At 34.3% G+C, this 8968-nt stretch overlaps 1 protein-coding gene across 1 annotated transcript; it reads right to left on the bottom strand.

The window, feature by feature from the left end:
• Positions 1-5382: 5382 nt before the first annotated feature.
• Positions 5383-8677, bottom strand: LOC145138842 (trigger factor-like protein TIG, Chloroplastic). Its single transcript, XM_079072855.1, has 13 exons — positions 8350-8677; positions 7901-7984; positions 7675-7803; positions 7493-7581; positions 7225-7408; positions 7033-7123; positions 6784-6938; positions 6618-6710; positions 6444-6536; positions 6145-6225; positions 5910-6059; positions 5737-5832; positions 5383-5604 (listed from the first exon to the last, which is right to left on the bottom strand). Exons 1-13 carry the CDS (start codon positions 8623-8625, stop codon positions 5527-5529), a joined length of 1599 nt encoding a protein of 532 aa, XP_078928981.1. The 5' UTR covers positions 8626-8677; the 3' UTR covers positions 5383-5526.
• Positions 8678-8968: the final 291 nt, after the last annotated feature.

Here is an 8968-nt window from a genome sequence, read left to right as displayed (position 1 = left end):
AAACCATGAGTACCAACATAATAACAAACTATGCATGCACGCATGCACACACCCCACACTAGGATGATAACAATGTTTAATTATAAGATGAACACATACCGAGATATAAGAAAACAAAAGCTTATAGGACATGAGCATCTAACGTGATTCCACAATCGGGGTGATTGTATACATTCACAGAGAGAGAGAGAGAATAGAGAAACAAATGACTTGTATTAACAAACAATCAAACCGGGGTTACAAATCATTTAAAAGTGACCAAAATGAAGAACCAAAAACATTTGTCATCAAAGAAATCGCTATAGATAAAGTAGGAAAAAGAGAAACGATTCTCAAAATGACCAAATTCTTGAATTTAAAGAAAAGGCTCCAACAAATAATGGCTACTTGGCCACTACTTCAAGTTCCATTTCAGGAATCGCCGCTTCAAGTCGCAAGGTGGCGAATTTGAGTTGAAACCAAACAAATGACATGCCTTATGAAACTAAGTGAACAATCTCAAACCAAGCCCAAATCCATTACGAAACTCTTCTCCTATAAATGCCTTTAGGCCTAAATGTCTGTAGTTAAAATGCACTACCATAAAAATGGAACGCAAAATTGAAATATTACTTAGAAATATATATAGCATAACTAATCATTGATTCTCCAAATCTACCAAATAATCTCTCCTTTAATGATGAACAACTAACCAAGGAGTGCAACCCCGAGTACCACCTAGTGGTTGGCCCATAAAATATGAATATAAAACTCGAAGGTTGGCTAACAAACTTTTTCAAACGAGATAGGAGGATTCATGATGACCAATCACATCATAGATAAGCCTAAATGGCTTTGGATAATGACCTACAAACTAGAATGAACCTCAACACTACATCCTAACATGTATACATTAACCTATCAACGATACCAACCGTTCGTGGCAAAGTAGCCATGTGATAACCACAATATAGAATATGCTAACAAATACACTCGCGACAAAATGATACATAGCTCAAAGGGCTCTACCCAAATCATAAATGAGACAACAAAATAGAAAGTTACAAATGCACATAGGGGATGAATAACTATTGCAAAGTCCGGTACAGACCACTTCAAAACTTATAAAGACCTAAAACAAATTTGTCAACTTCAAAGCAATTAGGGGAAAATGACTTGGGAAGGTAATGAACTTTTCAGTAAATTCACATCTGGGTAACTATCTTTTTTTTCTACACATCTAGGTAACAAACTTGTTGGAAGTGTTCACATATGACCATTATGACCGGCTATAGCAGGTTGCATCCTAAATGTGAACACTTTCAACAAGTTCGTTACCTAGATGTGTACAAATATGAACAAGATCGTTGGGACCCAGATTAAATTTCTTAAATGTGGTTTCAGGTTTAGGTTGAGGAGATACAAATATATGAGGTCTATTAATTTTTTTAAATATATAAAAAATAAATACATAAATAAGAAAATTAATTAAAAAATAAATTAATAAGGGCACAATAGTCTTTTTAGTTAAGACAGAGACCAAACGCGCAAAAAAAAATAAACAGTAGGGACCAGAGTTAAAAAAAATAAGTTAGGGACCAAAAACACAAATTTCCCAAACCACACGGACCATTCGTGTAATTTACTCTTACTTTTTGTTTTGTTCATATTTGGGTAACTATTTATTTTGTACACATCTAGGTAACGAACTTGTTGAAAGTGTTCACATCTAGGATGTAACCTGCTATAGCCGGTCATAATGGTCATATGTGAACACTTCCAACAAGTTTGTTACCTAGATGTGTACAAAAAAAAGATAGTTACCCAAACGTGAACTTACTGAAAAGTTAATTACCTTCCCAAGTCATTTTCTCAAGCAATTAGCTTCTTAACTTGAGAATGAACATCTCCCAAGGTTTTCCATGCTTCACTAATATCAGTCCATACTTTAACTATCTTTAAATTATCGAAGCTGAGTATCTGTTAGAAGAAAACAAAGAATACGAAATACGTATATGAGGTAAAATTTGCTAGCCCCAAAGACTAACTCTCCCCTCAAAACTCCTTTAAATGGTCTTCAAGCCAAAATATTATACAAACCTAATAATGAGCAAAAGCAACCCAAACCAAAGTGAATATGAAAATGGTGACGATCATAGTCGTGTATCATTCATTATCCAAAGCTAAGAAGACCAAAAAAATAGTCAAATAGAGGCAGTTCTAAATGATAGTATCCAAATAAAAAAGGTCCACTCCAAATACTATAAAGAAAAAAGGTGATTACACATCCTTATCACATCTCCAAAGCAACATGGGTCCTTATACATGTTGCCTAAGAATATAATCAAGGAATGGTGATAGCTCATGCATGAAAACAAACAATCTTAATATAACTTAAGATACATGTGGGATGCAACAAACTTTCTAAGAAGTAGAAACACGAACAATGCTCTAATATGCTCCACCTTAATTACAAAACCTCTTGCTTCGTACATACAATTCACTGCTCTAATGTAACGTCTGTTTTTCAGATATGTTTATTTATTAATTTTATGGAAATATGAAAGAGTGTTTTAGGAGGGAAATGATTTCAAGGCGTGAACAGGTGTTAGTCGCGATACGTGGGGAACACATGGGTCGCGACACATCGCCACCAACAACCAAAATCCTAGGTATCGGGTTTTGAACACTATTTAAAATCACTAAATCCTAGGATTTTCTCTTTTATCAGCCATCAACCTCCAGAAACCTTAGAAGCTTAAAACCCTAGCCTCCTCCCATATATTCAAGTATTCTTGGTGCCTTTGGTATGAAGCTTGAAGAAAAAAAAAGTATTTTTCGTGCAAATGAAGATAGATCTAGAGATTATAAGTCTTCTTGTCATCTTATATTTATCTATAAGTAATAAAGTGTGCATCTTTATGGATTTTAGCTTCTAGATCTAGTGTTTTAAGCATGTTTGGTCCCTTTTGCTATTGATATTTAATGGAGTTTGGAAAAATCCAGAGTTGTGAGTTGATAAGAGGACTCTTCTAGACTTGTTGAGGTGAAAAGAGTGCATACTTAACCTCTATTTGAACCTTTAAGAGATCCTTAGCCTCTTTGGCTTTGTTTTGGATCTAAGGTTAATGTTTGGTTTCTTAGGGGATTATATGTTAGTAAAGTTTGGATTTTAATCCATTAGAAACCTCCCAATATATTATCTACAAAGTTATAGTCCCTGATTTTAGGGATTAAGCACTTGGTAGAAGTGGTTCAATCATCCAGTAGATGCAACACAACGGACCCTTGGTTGCGCCGCGAAGTGTAGGAAGTATCACAACTATTTTGGATTGTAGTTGTCACGACATGACCATGAGTTGGTTGCAATGCGTTGACCATTGATCATTTGAACAATTTGACTTTTGGTAAAATTTTGATGTGCATGGAGTTTTAGACTGAGGTTGATCTCTGTTGGTAATGGTTACTGAGATTCGTCTAATATTGAACTTTACTGGTTCGTTCTAGTTGATTAACTTTTGGAGAATTGAGTGAGAGGCATGGATTTCTAGCTTCATGTGAGTTTTCTCACTATACTGTGTATGACATTATATGTCATTTATGTGGTAGAATGCTTGTATACTATTATTTTATGGATGTGTTATTAGGGTTTATGTGACCATTTAGACTAGAATAGTCATTTGATATGGTAGCTTGAAGGTCATATGATGGGACCACATGCTTTCTTATGAGATGAAGGTGGAAGGACATTAGACCATGATCCTACAAATCTGATGGGATGATGGCGAAAGCCTACATGTCTGATGGGATAGCGGCGAGAGCTTACATGCTCAATGGGATGATGGCAGTACAATATTGAACCATGCGCTTACATGTCTAAGATGATGAGGGATTTATAATGAGACCGTAAGTCTATTGTTGTATGCATTGTATGTGTAATGGAATATGTGATGTATTATGGAAATCACTAAACTTTATGCTTACTCATTATATTTAATTTTTTACAACTATGTTGTATTATGTTTATGAGACTTCCGCTTGACTATATGATTTGTTTTGTGATGTTTAAACTTAATGGATAATTATCTCTGTGTTTAAGAAAATCGATTTAGGTTGTTTAATTTATATTTTAAAAAAATTGGTTGAAAATTTGATACGATACAAGTTGATATCAGAGTCTCGGTTTGAAGGATTTGGATGAACACGAGTGTGTGTCCAAACTCATACTAAGTCTTGAGCGATTTTTTATAAAAGCTTTTTAGAGAATGTTTTTTTTTTATAAAAGAAGGAATGATGCGATACGTACACCCAGTCGAAGCGCGAGAAGGAAAGTAATTCCTAATACACCTATATTTGTTTTGTATGCTATTTATACGACTGATTGATGTGCAAGTTAGAAAATATGCTAAAGATTTGCTCAGGTTTTGCATGCTAGATTGTCTATTTAGGAGAGATGTCTTGTTTGCCTTATGTGTTGATCGCTATGTGCTACTTGAAATCTATGTTAATATTAATAAGTTGCTTAGTGAATCCGTTAGGGTTGTACGCAGTTAGAATCATATATCCTTAGAATTTATGATTTGGCCTTATTGCATGGTCATTGTTTGGTTGTTACCTTAGGGTAGGGTTAATTATAATTGTTTATCTTATTCTTGACTACAGTTGTTCATAAGACGACTTGTCAATATTGACGGAAGTTTCATCTGACATGATATCAACACGAAATCCTAGAGAATCTAGGAAGATTAGTACGTATAGGCATATATGTGTGTGTGATTGAACGTTTGGTAGTGACTGTAAGATGCAACTTAGGAACTTTGGGGCAATTCTTGGAACAAATATGAATAAGTATGGAAGCTAGTATGAGCTCATACTATCATAAACACATAATATATACTTGGACCGGGAAGGGTCACAAGGGTTCTGAGGAACTGATGGATAGAGAAATAGTGGGAGGATAAATAACACTATGTATATGTTGTAACCTTTTTTGTTTGTGTCTTCAGTATGGTGGCTACTAGAATGGGAGGGAGCGGCTTTGGAGCAGGTCCGAGATGATTGCTTCAAAAATGTTCTAGAATCTTCCATGACATTTTGTAACATCTTGTAGATAATGGGATAGATTCTCTTAGGCTAGCGATCAATTTTCTAGCATATATATGTGGCAACCGGTAATAAGTGTTTATATTAATGTATATGTATACATACTTTAAAATAGACATCTAAAACCTATATACGTATACATTTCCAGCATGTATATTTGGTGTTCAATTTGCTTTCTCTATACATTTTCGACGTGGCAACAAGGGTCGCTTAAAACTTGTATGCGGTTTCAAGATCTACAACATACATATACATTGAAACCTTTTTCATAGACCGAATATGGCATACAAGTATACACGGTTTTAAAGCAAAAAAAATATTTTTTTTAAAAAGTGGTCAAAGTACATGATTTTCTTATAATTACTTTTTTTCATTGGCTAGGCAACAATCAATTCAACTTAAACTAGCTTAAACTCAACAAAAATGTGTCTCTATGTTTATTTATCATTTGATTATATATTGAATATCTGCATTTTCTCTCAACCATTCAAGCACTTTTGCTCCCTCTAGCACCTCTTGCACCTAACAACATTCAATGAAACAAAACCCGATATAAATTATCTATCAACAAAAAAAAATGGTAAAATAGTAGATATTAAGAGCCTGTTTGATAACCTCTGAATGGAACCATTCAGAGGTAACCTCTAAATATACCTGCTCTTGAATGCTCTCCTCGTCATACTCTTGAGCGTGTTTTTTGAACTCAGCAACAGAGTTCTCAACCTCTTTCACAAGCTCATCGGTTGAAAACTGTAAAAAATAATATATTTTTTTAGCAACTGTAAAAATAATATGATTTCACAATTGTATTTTTTTTTTAAATGTACCTCTAGATTTTCACGTTTAAAAATGTCTCCAACAGCAAGATTCTGCTTGATTACATTTTCTATATTCTCCCTTTGATTTTCCAAGTACTCTCTCACAGCTTTTGGGCTTGAAAGCATTGCCAACTGTTCTTCATTTAGTTTCATGTTTGCCTAAAAAATTAAATATTTAATTAAAAACTTTATAAAAAAATGTCTCAAATTTAATCAAATGTGTAACAAATATTTGTTGTTAAACCTGTATTTGTAATAGTCTAGCTCCATAAAGCTGTCTTCCTTGCTCTTCAAACAAAGATTGTGGGATTTCAACTTGAATCATCTGGACACAAGTTTCAATAAATTATTTTGATTAAACACAAAAGAAAAAGTAAATTACAACTTTAGTCCCTGTGGTTTGTCAAAAGGTACGATTTTCATCTAGATGTTTCATTTGTTGCAAAAGCGGTCTCTAAACTATAAAGCGATTCTTTCTTGCATAACTTAACAGAACATCCATTAAATCCATGGAAAATTACCATTTTACCCCTGTCTAAATACCTTTCGAAGCTGATCAAGTATAGCATTATCTGTTGCTTGATCTTTAGCTGTTTGCTCAAGTTCTACACACCTCTCCAACAATGACTCCCTAACCTAAAAAACATAATTAAACAACATTTAGTCAAAAGCACGAATCAAATTGTGTAAAAAGTCAAAACATGATGAATTTATAACCTGATCGATAGTGGTGCATCCAGGAAGAAGCTTATCAGCAATGGAGTCATTCATCTCTGGTAATTCTCTATAAAAGAGTTCTTTACATTCAACCTAGTGATACATTTGCAAGAAAATTAATATTTGTGTAGATTTTTAACAGAATTTGTAAGAGGAGGGGGCTTACTGTAAATTGACAAGGAAGGCCACGTAGATCTTCTTGTTTCCATGAATCAGGAAATGTAAGTGGGAAAGATTTTGTTTCACCTCCTTGAACTCCAATTATTGCATCAAGAAAACCTGGAATAACTCTATCTCCATCTTCTGTATCAAATTGGAAACCTGCAAATCCAACCAAACATTATAATGGAATGTAATGACCCATTCCATTCCATTCATTTTAATTCCATTCCCTTGTGATTCCATTCCCTCATACCTTTACTCTCTGCAGCTGGAACATTTTTCACTTCTGATCCTTCTTGTTCCACTGTTGTTGCAGATATATCCAAAACAGCAACATCACCAATCTATGGAAGCCATTTGTATATACCCAATTTATTATATAACAAAATCTTGGATAGTTTAACTAAAATTAGAAAAGATTAGTTGAAAATTACTACAAAATAACCTGTAGTCCTCTATTTGTGACTATTCTCATTGTACTTAAAGACTTGTAACGCCTTTTTAATTCTCTTTCACAAGCTGTTTTAGCATCTATTTCATTGTCAAGCTCAACCACTATCTTCAAATTCTTGTAACCATTTTCTGGAACCCATTTCACTTCAGGTGCTACATCCACAATAATATCGTATCTATACACAGAAAACATATCAAGATCAAAAACCCATGTAAATATTATACTGAACTTAATTAAAAAGGTAAAATCTTTGACATACTTTAGAATGTTTAAAGAAGAATAAGTCTTTTCCATTTCGGGAAAAGTGGATGTAATGCGGATTGAGTCCTTCAAAGCTCGTCCATCTACCTGTGAATCAATATGGTCAAACTTCAAAGTTGACTACTTTTTGGTTTTAAGTTAATGAAAATATATTGCTATTTTTAGGTAGAGATTACATACTGATGACATGGCATGTGGAAGAGTTCTTTTGAGAATAGATTCAACGGTTGCTTTTCTGACACCATCTTTTCCAATATAACTTATGAGAATGCTTTCTGGAACTTTCTTTCCAGGGCGAAATCCAGGAACCTGAACAAAATGGGAAGAAAACAAGAAAATTTTAGAATGCAAAATAAAATTTGAATGAAAGAATGGTTGAGGTCAAGATGATGAAATCTAATTGCACCTTGGCCTTCTTCATAAACTCATTTATCACCCTTTTGTAACAATCATCACATACGATACGTGGAACTTCCACTTTCAACAGAATCTGCAGATTTTGAAGATTATAAATTATAATGCAGAGAGGAATTGAAAAGAACACAAACACGTTTCATCTAGTTTTTGACACCAGCATTAGTATAGTTGCAGCGTTTGTTTCAAAATAGCAGAAGTAGTAATATAATGTCAGTGAGGACTTTTAACAAACATTTTAAGTGCATATATAGAGTTGCTAATGAAAGCTAAAGAATGGTGGTTTTTATCCAATTTAATAAAACAAAGAAAGTCTTATGCAATACAAAAAAACCATAACTTGATTAAAGGAAGGAAAGAAAGAAGATAAAACAGGATCCAGGCAGTTAAGAATGGAAATTGTAAGTACATTGAACATTACAAGAAACTAGAGGAGCTCACCCTGCAATTCGGTTCCTGGATTTCTTGAACGATGAGATCAGCGGGCAGAGGGTCTTTGACGGTGTCGGTAACGGCCGGTGGCGCCACAGCCCTCGCGCAGATTGATATCTTTCTCGGGAAATGAAGGAAGTGAGGAGAAGAACGAGATATTCTAAGAGAAGTGAATTGTTTGGTGGGTCTCAAGAAGTTGCAGAGAGAAATTGAAGAGATTGGTGGAGAAACAACACAAGACTTCACATAGGATAACGTTGGAGGAGCGGAAATGCAGAGCTCCATTGCTGCCTAGTTTTGAAGCTCTGTTGAAGATAGCAATTGGCACCCCAATGGATAGGATATTAATAGTTAATACTTAACTAGAAAGGTTACCCGCTACGTGGGGGCAGAAGATTTCTTTCCGAATTGATAAATATGACAGACATAGAAAGTGTAAGGATGAAAACTCCGGGCTTTGCCCCGGAAAAAAAATGGAAAAGTTTTGACTGCAAGGACCAGAAGTGTAAAAATGGCTAAATAATTAAAGGGGTAGGAATTAGCAACTTTTTAGAAAAAGGATCAAAGTTGTCGAACCGTTAAAGTTTTGTGGCCAAACTTTAAATATTAAAAGGATCCAAAAAAGTGT

This window comes from Lactuca virosa, chromosome 9 (genome assembly GCF_052849685.1).
Source record: "Lactuca virosa cultivar CGN04683 chromosome 9, Lactuca_virosa_CGN04683_v6, whole genome shotgun sequence".
NCBI classification, from domain to species: Eukaryota; Viridiplantae; Streptophyta; class Magnoliopsida; order Asterales; family Asteraceae; genus Lactuca; species Lactuca virosa.
This window is presented reverse-complemented; position numbering and strand designations above follow the sequence as displayed.